Source organism: Strix aluco, chromosome 2 (genome assembly GCF_031877795.1).
Source record: "Strix aluco isolate bStrAlu1 chromosome 2, bStrAlu1.hap1, whole genome shotgun sequence".
Taxonomy (NCBI): domain Eukaryota; kingdom Metazoa; phylum Chordata; class Aves; order Strigiformes; family Strigidae; genus Strix; species Strix aluco.
Window position 1 is genome coordinate 114,385,392 of NC_133932.1, and position 20,404 is coordinate 114,405,795.

Here is a 20,404-nt window from a genome sequence, read left to right on the forward strand (position 1 = left end):
CGGGGGGGGGAGACGAGGGGCACCTCCGGCGGGCGGGGCGGGGCGGGGCGGGGCGGGGCGAGTGGCCCCGGGGCCCGCGCGGAGGGAGGCCCCGCCCCGCCGCGGGCCGCTTTCCCGCCCTAGCAACGGTTGCTGAGGAGCGGGGGCGGGGCCGCTGCCCCCGGCAGCCTACAAGGCCCATAGTGCCGCGCGGCGGCGCGTGACGCGGCGGGAGCGGCGGGAGGAGGCGAGGGCGGGCGGGAGGGAGGGAGGGAGGGGAGGAGGGGGGGGGGGTCTGTCCGTCCGTCTCTCTCCTGCCGTGTCCCCTTCCTCGGCTCGGCAGACGCCATGTTGGTTTGAGCCGAAGATGACAGGGGGCGGCTGCGGGCGAGGATCGCGCTGAGGACCGGCACCTCCAGCTCGCAGCGGGGCGAGGCAGCGGGGGAGGGGGGGCGCCCGGAGCCGCCGGAGGACGAGGCGGGGGAGGGAGGGCGGGCTGAGGGAGGAGGCGGCGGCGGCGGCGGCGATGCGAGCGGAGACCTGAGGCTGCGGGAGGCGGCCGCCGTTGAACGCCCCCCGGCCCCCGCCGAGTGCTGTCGCCGCCGGAACGCCGCGGGGGAGGGCTTTCCCACCGGCCGCCCCTCAGGCAGCCCTCCCCGGCCCGTCTCCCCGCCAGACCCTGTTGAATGTCGCACACCGCCTAAGGGGGGCCGAAGCCCGGCGTCCTCCCCAGCGGCTCCGGGCCCACCCCGGCCGCCCCGCCTCCCTGCCCCGTCGCCGAGGGCAGGAGCGAGGTCCTGCCTGCTGCCTGCCTGCCTGCTGCCTGCGCGCCCGGGTCGCCTGCGCTGACTGAGGAGGTGACTTGGACGCACCATTATCCCGTGAATCATCCCGTCGTCATTTGTCAAGGCTGGGAGAGAAGGAAGAGGGAGAGAGGGGGGGGAAAAAGCCCGCACGCAGCTCATGTGGCGGTGTAGTCCTGCCTGGTCTACCTGGCACCGCTGGTGCTGCTGCTGCCGCTGCTGCTGACAGGGATCTGCTGCCATCTCTGGTCTCCCGCTGGCTCCTCCGGTACAGCCCCGGCACCGCTCGCCCCTGGATATTTCTCCTCCTCCGCCGGCCGCCTTCCCGCTGCACATCGGGCACCTCTTTTTCGTGGGGGACGTGGAAGTTGCTGCCTCCGTCATTGACACCGGTTTTGCTTCTTGAAGATTGCCGTCGGGCAGTTCTTGGTGCTTTTTTTTTTTTTTAAGTTGATTTTAAGCCATTTAGGGTAACATCAAGATGTCCAGCAGTGTTCCAGCTGATATGGTAAGTCTTATACTTCTTATTTAATAATATTATTATAGAATCACATCTATTTCCGCCTGTTTTGGCAGAGAAGATGGAAACAAGAGGGTCGTGGGAAGAAAAAAGTCTCGGTTACATATTTAAAGAACAAAAAGTTCCCAGTTAATACTCTCCCCCCCCCCCCCCCCCCCCCCCGCCCCAGATGCTAGTTCTGCTTTGCTTTTTGGTAGCGAGTAGGAAATCTGCAGCGTCGCCTTCTGTGTAGCAAGGCAAGGGGAGATGTCAGCTTTCTGTTACCTATGGCAGTTAATATCTGACCGCTCTTGCTTATTTCGTGTAGCATTGCTGTTCAGCTCTGCCGAACGTTTTTTGGGGGAAGAGAAATGCGAAGTAGAACACTCAGAATGATTTAAACCAGCCGTTTTGTTTTTTTTTTTTTTCTTTCTAAACCAGCTGCAATTTAGTCTCAGCCTTCTTCCTTTTCTTCTCTGAAACTTCGCTTGTTTCTTACCGACGCTTTGTCTTCCGATGTTGATGGGAAGTTAATCTCTTCACTTGCTGCCGGGTCAAGAGCGAGAGAGAAATTCTTATGCATTTATTTACATAACGAGGTCCTTTGTGCACTAGCTGCAATCTGGACATTTTTCAAGGGCACTCCTAGTACTTCTTATGGCGGACTGTACTTCAGCCTGTATTGGATACTCGGCTTGGTACATTGGAAATAGGAAGGTATAGCAAGGCATGAGGGTCAATCAGGTCTGCTGGGTAATCTTTCTGTTCAGCGCGACTTTCGGCGTTTGTATATATTTCCATAAATCACTTAACTGGGGAAAAAAAAAAAAGTTGTGGCTGCGGTTTGATACGTTAGTTCTTTATTCTCATGGCAAAATATTTTCATGTATCTCCCCACGATTCTTCACATTTAAAGGTACTTCTTTTCTAAAAGCAGGAGACTTGTCCGTGCTTTTATTTTCTTTCAGGATGAAGTTTTGAGAGTAAAACCTGTCCCTGTAGGGATAACAGTGAAATAGAGTAGCCCTTGCTTCAGCCATCGTTATACAATTAATGCTGCATATGTACAACAAATAGACCATTGAAATAATGGTATCTTTCAGTTGCTTACTTTCAGTGTTTCCTTCACAGCTTTTGTACTGCAGTCAAAATGAGTGAATTTGCCAAAAAAGCGGGAACATTAAGATACAGAGGGTAATCAAACACGGTTTTAAGCTCACCTTTTTGTTTTCTTCCTCCCCCCCTCTGCCTTTCTAAAATACTATAAATAAATTTTGCCCCCCGGATGAAAAGGGGGATGCGGAGGCTATTGCCTCTGACTTTAAATCCTTTCAACTATGAGCTTTCATATATTTCCTTTTAGGGTCTCGCTGGCTGTTAGAGTACTCTGAACCCCCTTCTCACTTGCACGTGTCCGTCTAGCGTTATATCACAGAAATCCTCTCCTTAGCTGTTGAGGGTTAGATGCAAATCTTTCAGTGCTGCTTGTTAAATTGCCTGGAGGAGTCCCTTGACGGTGACATGAAGCACTCCTCTTCCCTCTCTGCCACCTCCACACTGCTTCTAGGTCTTGCCTGCCTGGCACTTGCGATGTTGCTGCTAGGCTTGTAGTGTTTGACATTTGACATTTTATACAAAATATACAGATTTTAAGATAGGTAGAATACTGTTTTGTTTCTATGAAAACTATTTCCTTCTGTTGTTATGATGTAATGAGAATACCACTGACAGAGATGGCTAGGCCTAGTGATGCTCTGTTTCTTCAAATCAGGAAGAAGCTTGTTATACATAGTGATGTTTAAATACTGAGTCATTACAAAAACATTTGAATGAAGAGGTTACAATGTCGGTAGAATATGTCTATTTATTCAGTTAAATTCTGGTCTGTGTTAGGATCGTTTAGTTGAGTTTCTGCATTATTGGCTGCAGTTTCTCTCTGAAAGTTTGAGGTGTGTTTTAGAAATTCAAGTTATTAAATACAGCTAATAAATATTACTTTGTAAAAAGAGCACTTGAAATCTTATTTTGGGTCTCCTTTTGTCACCCATCCTCCTTATTTTAAAGGAGCTTGTTCAGGAAAGAAAATGGGATTGTTATTTGATTGGTCTTTAAAGAGGAGCACTTACCAGGCTGTCACCTTGTTTATGTATGTTTTTATTTAGTGTAGGATTTTGCAGTTTGCATTTCTCTTATCCACCCACTGTGTAATTTGCATTTACAAAAAAAATGATTTGCCATTTCTGTAGGAGTTGGCATCAGTGTGATGGAGTGTCATGTTACGAAGACTCCATCACACTTAGTAAATCAGCTATGAATTACTTATGTATTATAATAATTATGTTTCAGACTGTCAAATTCATGAATTAACACTCTCATAATAATAATAATAATGATAATATAATTGCTGCTTCTTAAAAATGTGTTAATTTGTCTTCCTGGCCCACCTTTGAAAAGGATCTGCTATACATAAATTCATAGTAAATTATAAATCTTAAGTAAGCTTTGTGCTTGTGTATAGGTGTAATTTGATCCAGCCTCCTTTTCTCTGACGTTTAGTTGACTTTTTCAGAACTACAGCAGATTTTTACCAGCTAACCATTTCAACATCACTTCTTAAGTAATTAACACAGTACTTTATCATTTGCATTCCACTAATAAATTGGATAGTGACACACCGCATTCCAGTTACTGTATGTTTGTGGTGCATTATTCCTTAGCAATGTGTGCTACTTACAGGTTAAAACTCCACTCCTGGAATGAAACCTGCTAATATTGACCTCTCTACTTGAGTAGTTCCATTAACTTAATTAGGAGTAGACATGTATGGGGCAGTGCTTGAAAACTATACTGTGTATCCAGAGCCTAATTTTTCACATAAATACTGGCGATTGTAGTGCCAACAGGGCATCTCTGAATATGTTCAATAATTTCATCAGGTAATTTATCAGCTTTACCACTTGGTAGCCGTTAGAGTTTGACTGTGAATAGCAGCAGGGCTGTTTGCAAGTTTTATTTCTTTTGTAATGATAAAGAGACATGAGGTGGTTTATGGACTTGTGGAGTTAATCTCACCAGTTTTTTTGAGTGGACCAATGGAAATGGTTTGATACATCTTTAAACACTGTAGTTGACTATTTTAAAACAAGCTATGAAAACCTGTGCTCAGTCCAGAAGTTATTACTCAATTGAATAATCCCCTTTATTTCAGCGGAGTTATCACAAGAATCTGGGAAGCTGCATCTCTGTGTTCTACGTGCCTATGATACTTCTCCTTACAGATATAATTCTTCAGGGATCTTAGAAGTTCACAGTAAGGGGTCCAGTATGACTGAAAACTATTACGGTGGCTGCTGTTTCCTGTATTGGTGTGTTTTATGTACATATGAAAAGGCTCTGCCAGCACTTTCTTCCTGGGCAGTTATTTTCATGCCTTCTAGGATATCAAATTCTTTTTCTGTCTGAGTAGTGATTGAGAGTGATGCTTTTGGCCTATGGTGGGTTTTGTTTGTTTTGGTAAGGGTTTTTTTGGCATTGGATAAAAAGCAGAACACTGGAATCTATCAAACAGTTAAAGGTTTTCAATTTTATTATGTACCGCTCTTGAATACATATTCTATATTTAAGAGATGTAGACAGTATGAGAGAGATTATTTTTAATAAAACTGGATATCTGGTGCAAGGCATTTGCAGATGTCCAAGAGGATGGAGTCTATGGTCTACACTTGTACACATGGACAATGTTAGAAGGGGGCAATAGGTGGAAGAAGAGTAACAAATAGAAACCCTGCTCAGTTCATGCCTTGTTAGTGTCAGCATCTTTAGTGGAAATGTGTATGTGCATGTTTGGTTTTAGGAAATTTAGTATAGAATGGTGATGAATAGCTTAACATATATAAGGACTCCCTTTTTAATACATATTAATGGAGGCTAACAGGGGAAAAGATGGACGTGTAACTGATGCTACATCAGTAGGGGAATCTTGGCATCCAGGAATAAGAATTCAGACAGGAGGGACTCAAAGGAGTATCTGGTTGTACAGCAGTTGAGTGTTGTTGTCCATCATTGTTTAGACAATTCTTTCATTTAAGAATAATAAGTGCAGTATCATCATAATACGTTTGGAACCCAGAAAGAAAATAATCTGTTCACTCATAGCATTTTAATGTATTGGAACAAAATGTAAGAAGTTATGCATCTCTGTTCTTCAATTTTAACTGCTTTTCCTCTTGCCTTCAGTAGATCCTTCTTCCAGGTTTTGAAAATGATTGTATTCCTGGTAGCCTTTGTGCACATAGTCATAAGTTAGTCCCTTAAGGGTTTTTTTTATAATAAAGATCCAATTATTTCTCTGTATTTTTGTACCCCCCCATGTTGAAAGTTCTAATTCATTACATTCTAAGATAAAAATAGCTTATCTTTTTCTGTATGGATATTTTTTCCTTCCCTCTTCTGATTTCCACCACCCCCCCACCCCCCCCTCAGTTGCTTGCTGATTGTAACAGATAGGAGTACTCTATCCTTTGTCATTCTCAGTGTTTTGTTTTGGGTTTTTTGCCTCCTTTTGGAGAAGGAATTGGTGGGACCTGTGTTAGAAGATATTGAAGAAGCTCCTTCCTGACTCCTTATATATTGAGCCAGCCTTTGTAGCATATTGCAGTGTTTCTTGTAACAAGATGAATAACCTCCTTCTCTGTTATCTGCAGCAGTGGTGAGGGATAACCTTGTCAGAGCTGATGTTGAATGTATATATTTCAGTATACTTTAAAATTATTTGTATTTACCATTGCTCCCACCCACCCACCTTTTCCACAGATTAAAAAACATCTTACCTATTTATCCAACAACTAAAATGAAATATCGTTATTATGACTGACATTTTTATGTATGACACTGTAGTAGAAATTCCACAGCATCTTAACACAGTAAACGTACTGTGAAACAATGTTTACGTGTCCTTCATTTCATTTTCTTCAGGGATGAACAGCTGTAACCTGTGGATGGGATAATGATTGATATTTATGCTGAGCCTTGGTGCAGCACTGTACTTCAGATGGAAGTGTAGGCTGGCAGTGTAAACTCGCTCTTCCTTCCTGCCACCCACTCTTGTTGTTGTTGTTACCTGAATTGGTTTCTCTCTACTTTTGTTGTCTAACTCCGTGAAATACTGGAGGAGATGTGTACTGGAGGACGATTAACTCCTCCCTTGTTGGGAATGCTGGGAAGCCAGCAGTAGCTGCTGACAGGTTTCAGCAGGGCTGAGGCAGAAGACAAATGCTGAGTACCTGAGTGTAGCAAAATGATCACCTGTACAGCAGGAACATTGATTTCTTCATGTTAAAAAATTGCCAGACGTCATCTGCGGGAACTGGACAGCTCAGTCAAGACCTGAATGGAGACAAGTTGCAGCTCTTGGTTGTGATTTAGGGACAGCTTCAGGTACTGGTAATCTGTATTTCACCTTGGAGCTTGTGACTGCTGTTCGTGCATATCTGACTTAAATTTTAGATCATTCAAGGCCCATAGCTCTCTTCCTTGGCTTGGCTTGAGGCTGTAGCAGGAAATTAGCCTGTCTGAATGCGGTTTTTGCAGCAGGCTTGGTAAGCAATACTTCTATAATACTGTAAACAAAATGACTAAGGACATGCTTTTCTGTTTTTAACTGAGAGTTCTTCCTAAGAATTCACTTCTGTGAATGTTGAAAGCCATGGTCATGGTATATACAGTAAGTGGGATTTACTTGTTTTATATTTCTGGTCAGCTTTGCTTCTCAGTAGGTCAGAATGTAAACTTTTGGTGATGTCCTTATATATGCTTATGCAATACTGAGCAGAATGGAGAGCTCAGTTCTGACTCAGCCTGTGAGTGCTACTCTAGCTTGCAAGAATCCAGAAATATCTGAAATGTGACTAATCATTCTTGTGGTTTTATGTAAAAGAGATAGTACAGTTTATTTTCAATCTTTTCTTTGTACAGTATTGCATCCACTAACTTGGTTATTTCTCGTTCTAACTATGGTGAAAGGCGGAGCTGCTGATCAATACTCTTTTCCATATTAAGTCCGTTTTTGCAGCAATTAATTGAGCCTACTGAAGTAGCAAGCCTTCCCTGCCACAATTTTGCATGCATAAACTTTAGCTCACCATAATTATTTTTCATTTTAGAAGATACTGAAAATGAGCAGAATGTCAATGAGAAATTTTAATGTCCTTGTTCTCACATCAAATCTAAACTGAGACCCCAGCTTTTCATCAGTTTTAACATAATTTAGAGGTCTGTCTTTTGAAATTCAGTTATTGTTAAAAATTAACTTGTAAATTTTGCTAGAAGGACAGCCTTTAATTTTTGACAGCTTCTCTTAATACAGGTGTTGCAGATGTTACAGGTGTTGTTCTCTTAATACAGATCTTAAAGCAATGACTGGAACATTTTTTGCTTGGTATACCTCCAGACAAGTTTAAATTCACAGATATACCACTAAGTGTTGCAAGCAATGATAGTAGAGAAATACTGAGGGAAGAAGAGAATAAAAAGTCACACCCTGCAAGAATTGTTTAAATAAAAAAAAAAAAGTAGAAAAAGGTTGCAGAGACATGAATTAAGGTTCTGCAAATAGCATTATGCACTTCAGTACTATGGGGTTTTTTTTGTATCTGAAAAGAAATTTGAGGGGGGAGAAAAGTTGCTAACAGGCTTCCTAAGAATGTAGAGAAAATTATTTAGGTCTGCTTATTTTTGAGAGTAACACTTAAAGAAAAAGTTAAGACCTTCTTACCTGTAGGTCTGCTGGGCCTCAAAAGTATAATTCTGCAGAAGTACTTAAATGCTGCAGCTGAGTAGTCTTATGTATTTGTGGAAATTTGGTGTATTTTGCGGTCACTGACTGGGATTGTGTTTAGCTGCTTGACAAAGGGTAAATTTGTTGCTGCCTGTAAACCACAGTGAAGGCAGTCTCTTCATTTGTATTAAGACTCTGCAAGTATGTTGAAATCGGATTTAAAAAAATGTAGCGTATGTTTTCCATAACTAAAAACTTTGTGTAAAATGAAGATTTGGTAGATTACACAATGGTGACACTGCCATCTGTGTCCTGTAGTTTTTTCTGCTTTCTGTAAAGGAATTTGAAAACAGCTTCCTAGTAACAGGATTACATTTGTGGGTTTGTTTTGGTTTGGTTTTTTACTTAAAAATTATTTGGGAGATTCAGTTTAGAGTTAAGTGGAAAGTTTGTGGCAAAGTTTAGCTGAGACTTTGTTCCATGATACTGTTGTTATGGAGACAGAAACAAGCAAGAAACTCCTTGAGTTTTATGTATCCCATGTAAATTAACCAAGTAAAACCAGAGATTCTGTCTAGGAGTTTCGTAGGTTTGTTCTACTACCAAAAAATGAATCTATGCCTTAGTGGGATTTAGGTACCAAAATGGTACTTCATGTTCAACAGCATGGGGATGCAATCTGGAAATGTTTGTCTTGGTGTCTATGTACTGTGACAGTTTCAGTTTCTTTTGAGAGCTGGCAGATATTACTGTTCAGGCTAATCTAATTTATGTCAATGGCTTGGACCACTGCAGAGGAACCAAGGTGGGCTTATCCTGGAGTGCTCTTTAGCTGCAGCTGAGGATTTGGATTTTAGTCTGTGAATCTGTTGACAGTTTGGATGGGAATAAAAGCTTAGCTTTTCTTTTTTTTTTTTTTTTTTTTTAAAAAAAAGGGTGGTCCTGGGTTCTTCTGGACACTTTTCTGTGATCTTCATTATGCACTATTCGCTGTTTCATGTTGCATAAGAAATTCTCTCAAGCACTTGATAAAAGTGTAGTACCAATTTCAAAATAAACACAAGGAAACTAAATATGTTTTTCTTTCAGAGGTTGAAAAGAACAGTGTGTTTCATCTAAAAAGGAATAATACTTCAAAGTTATATACTGCAGCATTGGTCGGTATCTCCTCAGTGGAGTTATGATATGGTAATGCTTTGTGGCCTGGCAGAGATCTACATCACTGTAATCTGTTTCTGATACTTAACATATATTCTGGATGGTACTACTTAATCTGTCTCTGGAATCTGACATGTTTTTAATACAGAGAAATAACGTAATAGTGGTAAAATAGTGAAATGCAGCGTTAGTCAAAAGTCTTTCGTAGCTGGGAGTGTAAATTTAGAATTCTCTTTGTAAATGTAGATTAATGCCAATCTACATGTGAATATATGTGGCATACACTAATAAGCCTCAGGAAAATAATTATAAATCATATTACTGTAAAATAATTCTTCTAAAATACTAGCCCTTTTCAATATTTCTTTTAAAATTAAATACTGTCCAACCCTTTTCAGACATGCTTATCTCTTATATACTATAAGGGACTGACTAGAAGCTTTTGTATACTTTAAAAACCTGAAATACCTAGTTGCAGTATTTTTTTTTTAATTATAGAATTCATATTTGTGTGGGCAGTAGCATGAACATAAGAACAAACTTAATTCTTGGGATAGTGTTCTGTGGTTGTATTTGACGCACAACACACTACTTAAGGCATATTAAATGTGAATATTTATGTCATTTTGCCTGTGAGTGAATATACTTTTAATGTGTGCAAATGAGTTACATATAACAGCTGTGGGGTATGATAGTGAAAGCTGAGCTCTCGCTTCTGAAGCTGGCTTATTGATCTGTGATGGAAACAAATTTTATTGGACTGCATGTTTTAGCAATTTATACTTTATATCCTTGTATAGCTATTTTTGGCCAATAAACCCCAAACTTTCAAAAAGCTTTATTAAAAGATTTTAAGTGAGGGGAATAAATCCCCATTTACTAACTCCATATGATTCAGTAATAATGAAATTAACATGAAATCACACACAAAATTAGTAACTTCCAATACCCATATTACGGCACATAAGTGGTGATGAGTTACTGTATGTTTGAGAATAATTAAAAAGCTGCTCTCTCAATAGAGTTGTGTGCTCTCTTACGAGGATTTCGTAAGTTTTCACTTGCATTAATTTTCTGGATTTTAACTGTTGGACTGCAATGTCATATATTAAGCAGGACTCACTGTGCATGGCATCATGTGCACGCTGTAGCTGCCCCCTGATAGTTGCTCGGCATGGGTAGTGCTGCAGGTAAATCCCTGCTTGAGGTTGGCCTTGCACAGGTTGGTGTGGTTGGGACACTGGAACTGGTGGTTTAGCTGTTCTTGTGGACACCTAAGGAGATGCATTGCTTTCCCTGTTACACAAAGGTCATGGTAATATTTCTTGGAGTCTTTCTAGTTTGTATCTCTAATCAGGAACTCCATGTTTGTAAGGTGGGGTTTATCTGGCATGTTACCTTTGGCCATAAAAATATATAGGGATTGTTTGTCTTGGATATTCAAAAACGTACCAAAATATGCTGTAATGTGTATTTTTCATGCTATGGATTTCCAAGAAAAGCTATTTTAAAGACCACCTTTACAATTTAAAGATGTCATAAGTATTTTATGTGAGTGTCAGCTCTATGCTAGTTTACTTGAAGCTCAAGTACAAAGGAAGGGAAGCTTTTATCTCAAAAAAAAAAAAAAAGTAAAAAGATGCTAGTAAGTATTTCTAGTTGTCTAGACACAAGACCTGGAGTTTTAAGGTACAATATGTCAGATCTGGCACCAAGAGAACAGCTTGTTACTCAGAAATTTGACCGTCTTGGGGATCTCATTTTTATAACTAATGGCAAGATGACTAGGAGCTCTTATTAAAGAGAAACTGCAACTGATTTCTGTCTGCTTATTGCCTCTGGCCAGTATAGTATACTAAAAATTAGGATTTCCTGTAAATCTGGAAATGGGTAACTTACTTTTTTTTTTTCCAAATTACGTATGTTTAAAATTATTTGGAGGTTTAAAATATCCACTGTAGTGGGTGGAATGCTAGGTAAACTGTAAGTGGGGTTGTGATGAGGGCTCCAGTGAAGGTGTCAGTGGGTATTTGTAAAATTGTTTTAGCTTGGAGATGGTTGCCTTTGAATTGTTTCTTTTCACTAAGAAGGGAATACTGTAGAAGGTGGTTCAGGGGAAGAGTGTACCTGCTCGAAATAGGGTAGCAAAGGAGTCTGGTGATGGGCTCTAATGCTTCTTCACTAGCAAGGATCTCAAAAATTCTAATTTTTCAATTTCATTGTAAAAAGGAAGGTTGAAGCATGCAGTTTTGCAGTGAACTGTCATCACTCACCTCAGCTGGAGTGATGGGACTCTAACTTTCTTCTACACGCCATTTTCATTCCCATAAGAAGTGAGGCCTGCGTGCCCATTTCTTCTGCTTTGGAAATAGCCAGGGAAAGGTGCAGAATAATTGTGTTCCAGCACTCTGATGCTGGCACTTGATGGTGCTAGCATATGTGCTCTTTGTGCTTACTGCAGGAGGTAAGTAGGGCTTGGAAAGATTTTAATGGGGAATCTATAAAGTTTTGGTGGGTGTAGACTTGAGAGCTGCAGCTCTATGTCTCCCTGAATTGACTATGAAGAGTGTATAGGCTCTATAAAGAGCCTGACACTTCTAAGCTGAGGTTGTCTTTTTCAATACAGATTTGTGGCTTTTAAGAAATACAGTTTATCTCTTTTATTCCCATGGTGAATATGGTGTATGTACCATAGCACGTCATACATGAAGAACTCAAACATTAAGAGGGAACGCTTTCACGTGTAAAATGATGTACAAAACCAGTCATAAATACCAGGATCAAGACTGTTCAACAGTATTTATCCATCCTGTGGTATAAATGCATAATTGTCTCTCCTTCCAGAACCATGTGCTTTTCTGCCTCACAGGATCCCCTCCTTATTCAGCACCTCCTCATTGTTCAGGGGCTGGATCGATGCCTTACCTGCCTGTAGTGCTCAAACTCTTCTTGGAGGATAAGTTTTAATTAAATCTTGAGACTTTCTGTGATACTAGTCTCCTTAACAAGCTCTTCATAAAAATCCATTCATTTTTGGAAAATCTGTGAGATAAGAGGGTATTTAACAAAAATTGTGGTATGTAATTTCACTTAAATATACTCTTTTACTAGATAGCTCTGCAGCAGAGTTGCAGGGAATGAAATCTTACAATTTGAACGGCAGAAACAAAATTCAAACAAGATCAGGATTTTCTTGGGGTTTTTGTTTGTGAGTTTGTTTTCTTTTAATGACCTATATTTTAGTCAAATTTTGTTGAAATTTCTCTGGCCAGCTCTGCTCTGGTCCATCTTCAGTGGTTGTTCAGTCTTGGTTGTTCAGAGTAGTCGTATTGCCTGACTGTACCAACATTGAAGTTAAGCCAGTGTGCTCTTTGCTGATGTGAAGGTTTTATTCCAGAAGACTTGTTGTGGACAGTGAGTTAATTAAAATGATGCAAAAGTCAATAAAATATTTAGATATTGCTAGATGGTCCCAAGAATATTTGGAGAAAGGTTGTAACTATATTTGTTAACAAGTTGTAAAAAGCAAGTTTTGAGGTTAATCCTTTGGGGGAAGCTGGTTTTCATACTCACTTTGTTGTAGAGCTGTGTTAATATTTCTTTCAACTCTTATTGATTGAGAATCACATGATTTTGCTGAAGTGTTTTTGTTGATATTTCAAAGAAACTGAAATTCTGAGCACTTTATCAAATACTGCCTTAATATAGCTGTCAATTTTCATGTTTCTACTTTTCAAAGAGCATGCTCTCAGTTTAAATCTGAAGCAATCTCAAAAGACGAAAACAAATTCACAGCAGTTTCTGATGTTCAAGGACGTGGGGATTTAGTTTTATTAAATTGTCTCCCTCAAATTCTGAATTTATTTTTTTAGGAAATGTAGGAAAGACAGCTTGCTCTATCCATAGAGCACAGAATGATTATCAGTCAGTACTTTTATCTGCAAATGTGCTGCTTGGTAAATTTCAAACTCGGCTTAAAAAAAAAAAGGCAAGCAGAAAGTGAATAATTGAGTGCTGGCTAATGCCAGATAAGGCAGAGTGAAGGTAAATAGTTTCCTGCCTTTTATAGTTGATTCTGCTGCTGCATATCAGTCCTGACTTTGATGCTTAAATAAGTGTCCTAGGTTATGAATTTTATTTTTAATGAACGTGTGGTTAGGAGATGATTTTGTTCCCCTTTGTTGTTCTCTTTTGCAAAAAAAAAAAAGTTTTATCTTGTAGTTCTTAGCATATAGGAATGAAGACTAGAGGGAAAGAAAATTGGTGTAGTTAGTGCCTCTATTAGTACAGTTTTGAAGTTTTTTTTCTTTTAATAGACTTTGTTTTGCAGGAGATGCAAGATAGAGAATTATACATGAATAAACATGGCATTTTCTGCAGTCTTTTGTATCACATAGTAGTCTTTCTTGTAAAATCAGACTGCAACATGTTCCAAAAATAGGATACAGTTTTTAGGAAGAACCATAGCTCCTTCTTGTGGGATTTTGAAATTTCCTATACAAAAATCACTTATTCAGAATCTTAAGATATAGTAGTCCTGTATTTTTGTTCTGTTTAACTTCGTGGTAAAGCCAACAGTTATTTTGTCCTCTATTGGAAGCTGTACTGGCTAACCCTAGAGCGTCTGTGGAGCTGTTGGGATAGGAAGGAGAAATCTTTTGAATTGTTTCAAAATAGTTCTTGCTGGGTTGCTGGAAAAGATGGCATTTGCTTTCTATTGTAGGCATTTTGGATGGCTGTAGCAGTTTGTAGGATGGGTGATGGTAGCAGCTGGAAGGAGTACCAGGAGAAGCCAAATCTTCATTACACAACCATCTAGTGACAAAGGTACATGCACTGAACATAGCAGTGTCAAAGCCTTCAGGCTTATTTATGGACAATAATTTGCTGTACAGGCACGATGGGCAGCTAGAAATGGTCAAGGAGTCGTCATAATTTTCTCTTACAGTGCATAAGTTTTGTACTCTTACTTATTAAATTCCATTAATGAAATTTTTAATGTGTCAGATGATAACAGGTTTCTGATCAAGGACATCCTCGCCCTTCCTCTCCTTGCCAGACACAAACATATCCAAATCCATCCCTTAATATTTATATTTTTGGTACCAGCGCTGAATGGAGATAGAAAAGCAGCATGTGTTACTTTACTGGGTGGAAAAATTATTGAGATATGTCTGTATAAACATTGTTTAACCTTCTGACAAAAGTAAATCTTCCATTGCCAAATATAGGCTCTAAAGCAATGAGGCTTCAAAGACTTGATTCAGTTGCCTAAACATGGCATTTAGTGCCCATTTGCACATGCCAGTGTGTCCAGGATGGCCAAAGAGAGCAGGCAGCAATGACAAGAGTTATGGCAGACCTGAGTCCTTCAGGAGGAGCAGCTGCACTCTATGGGGGGAGTACTTCACATGGCCTAAAAATAGGACTAGATGTATACATTTAGGTAATTCTTTTGAGCTGTTGGCGCTTTGTAAAACCTCATTTGCAACACTTTCGTATTGGTAGGTTGTCTTCCTAGCTTAAATTCATTAAGTAGTGCTTCCAAATCATTAAATGTTTTAATTTACAGTAAATCACAGTTCTGTCAGCTTTGTTATTTCCAACAGAAAACTTTCACATCTATGGTTGTGAACACTGCACTAGAAAGAAAATTTTCCAGCATTCAAAATACATTTCTTTCCTTTTAGTGTAGCAGATACTCCCCTAATTACAACTACATGGGAATTTGAATAGTTGTAGGTGTACTACTGCTTGTTGTGGTAAAGTAGGTACAGTGTAATTGCAGACCTCTGCCAAGCGTGATCCAGTCGAAGCTGTTGCACACAACCTGTTAAAAAGAAGAAAATAAAAGTTTATACACGTTACCACAGTATATTTAAAAGCAATGCACGTTACCAAATAAGTGAAAATTTCTATGCAACTGGGTTAATTCTGAAAATTGTCTGAAGTCCTCAGAAGTGCATTATCCATCCTCTTTGTAATTTGTTATATAAAATTGGACTTGAATAGTCTATTCTAAACATCATAGCAGAAGTGCTGCGTGTTTTTGCCTAAATGTGTAATCACACTTGTGGAGCAGGAGAGAAAATACTCCCTATACAAATGCTATGTTGCTTTAATGGTACTGAATTTTTTTATAATGGAGTCTTGCAAAGAAAGTCAGATATGTGGGATTTTTTTTATATTGGATTAAAAGAAGGCGGCTTATTACTTGAAGCTTGACAGGTCTCTCCTGACATTTGGCCTGAAACGTTTGCAAGATATTTCATATCCTCAGAGCAGAAATGAATATGAGTGGGTTGAAAATTTATGCTTACATAATTAAATAATGAAGATTCTTTGGCATTGTATAAGATATGAATGCAAGGAAGCTTGTTATCATTGCTGTAACAAGTTTCTATTGTATACTGGAGTAAATTTCATACCTGTAATTTGATAAATACATTTTAGATTTATATTTTGGAGGTCAGATTTTGATACTTCTGTATTGCTAAAGGTTGAGCTGTGGACTGAATTAAGCCATTATGCTGTGTTTCATATTAGCACTTTTTTTTTGGTCAATTTAAGTTTTGAAACATTAGTTTTGTGTATGTGGTGGGTTTTTTGTTTTGGTTTGTTTTTTTAAAGTTAAGGTAAAAATCTAATGATCATAAATGAAACCTTTACAGCATAAATTGTTGTAGTATTTGCGAAAGAGGAAACAGTATCCAAACTATTTCATTATTATCTTGAAAGAAAACATATTTCATCTCTGCATACTTAAAGGCTACATCTTATTTTGCTTAAACACTTCATGTTTTGAGGAATTTCATGTAGAAGAATTTTTATATGGTAACTGTGTAAATAGATATATATCTAAATATAGTCTTCATTGCTTTGACAAGGCTAATCTTTGTATTTGTGCTTCTTTTGGATGGCTAGCTTCCATTACTGAGGAATCAATCAAACAATTACGAAGTAGAATTGATAAATCAGGAACCATGGAAATAACACTTGACCTGAAGTGTCAGATTTTTTTTTTTAAATATAATTTTTAAGTATAAAGAAGCAAAGTAGCAGCAGCCCACATTTGTTCCACTCCATCCATTTTCTGCTGTGGATACACGGGGCTGTTACACTTTATAATGCAGCTTCTATTTGTGGATGAGTGTATCATGATTGTTGAATGCAGGCAGTTTATTCAAAAGACTTTTATTGTTCAAACTAAGCTGAAAATGATCTGCAGGATAAAGCTGTGACCTAGTTCTGGATTTCCATGCTCTGGAAAGCATTATATTGCCAAATCTGTGCACGTGTATGTCTGTTTAATTATCTTTCCTTCTCTTTGAAGATCAATGATTAATAAATTATTTTTAGGTTAATAGTTACATATCTATGAATAGAATGTGCAAAATACTCTACTTAATGTTAAATTGTAGGGTTTAATTTTTGTTGGAAGATAATTTTTCACCCAATGTAATGTATTAGAGAGATGGTCAGCCTACCTAACTCCTGCTGGCTCTGAAGTATCATGAACATTTGTAGCATCAGCACGCTATATACATAGGGATAATTGCCTAATCTATAATGATAGGTATTTGAATTTTGTCAATTTAATAACATTCACATTCTTTTTCAGGAATGGTCAAGTCTCTATAAATGAGCAAATTTATTATTAAACATGTACACATATTATAGGTTTTTAAAATTAGAATGAAGAATTGCAGTTAAGCAGTTATGTTCTGTGTTTTGCTTTGCTTTTGAATTGGTGAAATATAGGGCTGTGCTACTTTTAATAGTAGCTTGATCCCACGTTGAGCTTGACTTCTGTGCCATTGAACTTCCTGTTTGAGAGTTCACAGGACTGACAGACATTTATTTGTAAGTTTAAGAAAAATCCCTAATATAAAACAATGTTTTCTGAGAAGATACATTCACTTTTCCCTATACCATGTGAAAAGGTTAAGACTTTGACTTATGTAGTAACAGAAGGGAATTATTCTTGTTATTTAAAATAAATCTTCTTTCCCCCCCTAAACCCTGTGATGTAAAACAAAGATCATGGACTTACTCTTTTTCTCTGTGAAAATTGGGTGTGGTGGTATGGCATTGCATGCCAAAGGAGTACATATAGAAGGCAGCTTGGTGGATATATGAACAAGGGGAAATTTTTTATTGTGGGTTTTTTTTCCTAACAAGCTATATAATATTCAAGTGTGCCGCTAGCTTTTTTGCTTGGCATGCCTCTAACTTTTTTGCTTGAGGTACAAGAACATAACCCAAAAACTCATTTTTCTGAGCATGGAATTTTTTTTCTCAGACAGCAGAAATGTGGAATATGATATAATCTATAGAAACATGGGTTTTGTTCTAAACATAAGTGTATGTACCACTTAGTTTTATTTCATTTGAGAAATATTCAAAGGCTGTTTAAGTACTGTATCTCCATTATGTTAAAAAGTTATATTCGGAGACTGAAGCAAAGACCAATTTCATAACCTGTGCCACCATCTGTTAAGTACACCAGAAGCTTATTTTTTTTTTCTGGATGGGTTTAGCCAGCTGTCCATTTTGCACTGTTGCCTGGATGGAGGCGTGCATTTAAGAATAACACAGTAGGCTTTCTGTGAGTTAACAAAAATCTTTTTTATTTTGATCTGAGACTCCTTTAGCTTGTCTGACGCTTCCTTATATTTAGTCTCTGGCTGAGGAATATATTTGAAACCTTTCCCCTGTTGCACTCCTCTAGTCTGTGCTTTCATCTTCTCCCACTTAGGTCTGGAGTTGCTCCACAGGACAAGACATGTGCCTTCTCACCGAACCCTCTGCCAGGCATGTGGATGTATTTGCTAGCGGCAACCCAAAGTTCATTCTAATCCTATTGACATCTAACCCAAGTGGCATTTAGTTGATCTACCAGGCACTCTCTTTTCTTTATCTGACCCTGTGAATGTAGCTTCATTTTCTTTTAGATGAGTGGTTTGGGATGGTAATACATACCAGTAGAGTTTGCTGAAATAATTTTCCCTTTTTAAATGTTGTCTTCATGATAAATAAGACCTATTCAATAATGGCATCAGGGTGACCTGGCAGATTTTAGTGTTATGTTGTTGTTATGCTTAATTATAATTTATATAAGGGCTGATGAGACACAGAAAAAATTCGGTGTTTACAAAAGTCTGGAAAGAAAATTGTTGCAGGTCAGTTAATCATTCTAGTCTGCTGTTCAGTTTGCAGTAAAACAAGCTCTATTCAGGAAAAAAAATAATTCCAGAAAATGGTTTAGAATTAGAAACCAGCTCTTTGCTGACTGCATTTTAGAGCTGGCTTTAAAACGTAGTTTTTAGAAATTAATCTTCTGACTTCCTCAGGAATGTTGCTTTTTTAAAATTGTAAAATAATGCCCAAGGGAAGTTTAGCAGAAGTCACACTGCTTGAGGCAGTGCACTGTATTTTCTGATTTGGATTTCCATGAAATTGTGTGCTGTGTCTGATTGCTCACACTTAGAATGGCCAAGCTCCTCTTGTTGGCTCACTCCATTCCTTCAGGTTGAGACTGTTGAGTTGGAAAAGGATTTGGCTTCACTTCATGTGGAAATCCTTGTTTGTTTATTCATCATCACTGAGTTAGCTAGAGGTGTCTGCACCACTTAAAAGCATGAAACCTCTGAATTCAATGTTGTGTATGAATACCCCAGTATATTCTCACCCTGTCCAGCTTCGTTTTCTGATCTCAGAACAGCAGCACTCTGTTTTGGTGCTCGATGGAGTAGCATTTTGCTGTCTCTGGAGTGTAGATAAGCATATGAAAGGGGAACAAGAATTTGTCACTATTGTATGGAGAACATCTGTGCTACTAATCAAGCTGTGGTATCAAAATATTTGAAATGCTTGCTGTTCTTATATGCATGTGTCAGTTGGATAAACTGAACTTTAGAATTAATTGCATCTAGTCTCTGCTGTTTGTACATGGTTTGCTTTGGCTTAACTTTATTGGCCCAGCTCATCAGAGGCTTATTCTAGGAAGATCAAGGACCTTAAATCTATGCTTTTAAAACTTCCTTTGCCCTAGCTGTTGTCTCAAAAGTCTCACTGGAAGCTTTGTAGCTAAAATCAGGGTATATAAGGTGATTGCAAGACAGTCCGTTTCTCTGTGTTCCCAGCAAGTGGACAGCCAAACCAAGTGCTTAATGCCTTCATTCAAACTGAATTGAATTGCTGATGACACCAAGCTGTGTGGTGAGGTCAACGCACTGGAGGGAAGGGATGCCTTTCAGAGAACCATGACAGGCTTGAGAAGTGGGCCTGTGCAAACCTGATGAAGTTCAACAAGGCCAAGTGCAAGGTCCTGCAAAATAGCTCCAGGCAATCCCAAGCATAGATACAGGTGGGGCAGAGAATGGATTGAGAGCAGCCCTGCAGAGAAGGACTGGGGAGTAGTAGTGGATTGAAAACTGACTATGAACCAGCAATGTGCGCTCACAGCCCAGAAGGCCAACTGTATCCTGGGCTGCATCGAGGTAGGTCCACCAGGGACCTACCTAGGTCAAGGTAGGTGATTCTCCCCCTCTACTCTTGGTCTCATGAGACCCCATCTGGAGTACTGACTGTATCCAGCTCTGGGGCCCTCAACTTAAAAAGGACATGGACCTGCTCAAATGGGTCCAGAGGAGGCCATGAAGATGATCGGGGGGCTGGAGCACCTCCCTTATGAGGACAGGCTGACAGATTTGGGGGTGTTCAACCTGGAGAAGAGAAGGCTCCGGGGAGACCTTATAGCAGCCTTCCAGTATTTAAAGGGGGCCTACAGGGAAGATGGGGAGGGAGTCTTTATCAGGGAGTGTAGAGATAGGACAAGGGGTAATGGCTTTAAACTGGAAGATGGTAGATTTAGATTAGATATAAGGAGGAAATTCTTTCCTGTGGGGGTGGTGAGGCACTGGAACAGGTTGCCCAGAGAAGCTGTGGCTGCCCCCTCCCTGGAAGTGTTCAAGGCCAGGTTGGACGGGGCTTTGAGCAACCCGGTCTAGTGGAAGGTGTCCCTACCCATGGCAGGGGGGTTGGAACTAGATGATCTTGAAGGTCCCTTCCAACTGAAACCATTCTATGATTCCATGAAATGTTTTGATGAACCAGTGGTCAAAATTGTGCTATAAGCTCCGTTTTGGCAATTCAGTTTTTCTCTCTGCTTTCCCCATCTAGTTGTCA

General features: G+C 39.6%; 1 protein-coding gene across 1 annotated transcript in view; it reads left to right on the top strand.

Annotated features, from left to right (window-relative positions):
- Positions 1 to 329: 329 nt before the first annotated feature.
- Positions 330 to 20,404, top strand: part of UBL3 (ubiquitin like 3) — a 57,947-nt gene continuing 37,872 nt past the window's right edge. The window contains exon 1 of the mRNA XM_074815892.1: positions 330 to 1,290. Within this exon, the coding sequence (XP_074671993.1) occupies positions 1,264 to 1,290 (27 nt within the window). The 5' untranslated portion in view covers positions 330 to 1,263. The remainder of the gene's footprint in view (positions 1,291 to 20,404) is intronic.